Source organism: Penaeus monodon, chromosome 32 (genome assembly GCF_015228065.2).
Source record: "Penaeus monodon isolate SGIC_2016 chromosome 32, NSTDA_Pmon_1, whole genome shotgun sequence".
NCBI lineage: Eukaryota > Metazoa > Arthropoda > Malacostraca > Decapoda > Penaeidae > Penaeus > Penaeus monodon.
This window is the reverse complement of record NC_051417.1, coordinates 14,265,893-14,266,744: the sequence shown is the minus strand read 5'-3', so window position 1 is coordinate 14,266,744 and position 852 is coordinate 14,265,893. Positions and strand designations below refer to the sequence as shown.

Sequence of the window (852 nt, the reverse complement as noted above, 5' to 3'; positions counted from 1 at the left end):
ATATCAACAATCTGGGCCTCAGATTCTGAAAATTAAAAAGTTAGTCTATAAGACGACTCCAAATTCATTAAAAAAAATATATAGAGAATTCCAAATCAATAAGAAAATAAATTTAAAAATATATATGGATTAAAAATATATATCATACAAATTCTAAATCCACAGTTAAAATACCGATTTATATTTCAAAACACAGACAAAGAAACAAAACCACTGAAACTCACACCGCGCCCACATTTATATTTCTAAAGCTTGAAACAAAACCATTGAAACTCACATCGCGCCCACATTTATATTTCTAACGCTTGAAACAAAACCACTGAAACTCACACCGCGCCCCACATTTACATTTCTAAAGCTTGAAAAAAAACACTGAAACTCACATCGCGCCCCACAGAGGCCCGGTTATCATGAATCGCCGAGTCGTGGAGTTACTCTGGATCACTTCCTCGTCGTCATTTCCTCCTGTCCTCGTCATCGTCGCCTGAGGGAGAAATGAGGTCGTGAGAAAGGGTCAAATAAGGTCGTGGAAAAGGTCAATTGATGTCGTGAGAAAGGGACAAGTGAGGTCGTTAGAAAGGGCGATTGACGTCGTGAGAAAGGGCGATTGAGGTCATGACAAAGGTCAAGTGAGGTCGTGAGAAAGGTGAATTGCGAGCGTGAGAAAGGTCAGACGAAGTGACGAAATGAGGTAATGAGAGAGGCAGATGAGATAAGAAAGGTCAGTTGAGGTAGTGAGAAAATTTAATTAAGATCATGAGAAAAGTCAATTGAGGTTAGATAGGATAAAAGAAGAGTTGTTGGAGAGATAAGATCTTGTTTTGTGAGATGCTATTTTGTAAAGTTTTGATT

General features: G+C 38.3%; 1 protein-coding gene across 1 annotated transcript in view; it reads right to left on the bottom strand.

The window, feature by feature from the left end:
• The window catches only part of LOC119593586, a gene marked incomplete in the record, with an annotated part of 34,026 nt that overhangs the window by 25,733 nt on the left and 7,441 nt on the right, over positions 1–852 (bottom strand). Inside the window, 1 exon segment of the mRNA XM_037942539.1 lies at positions 384–484. Within this exon segment, the coding sequence (XP_037798467.1) occupies positions 384–484 (101 nt within the window).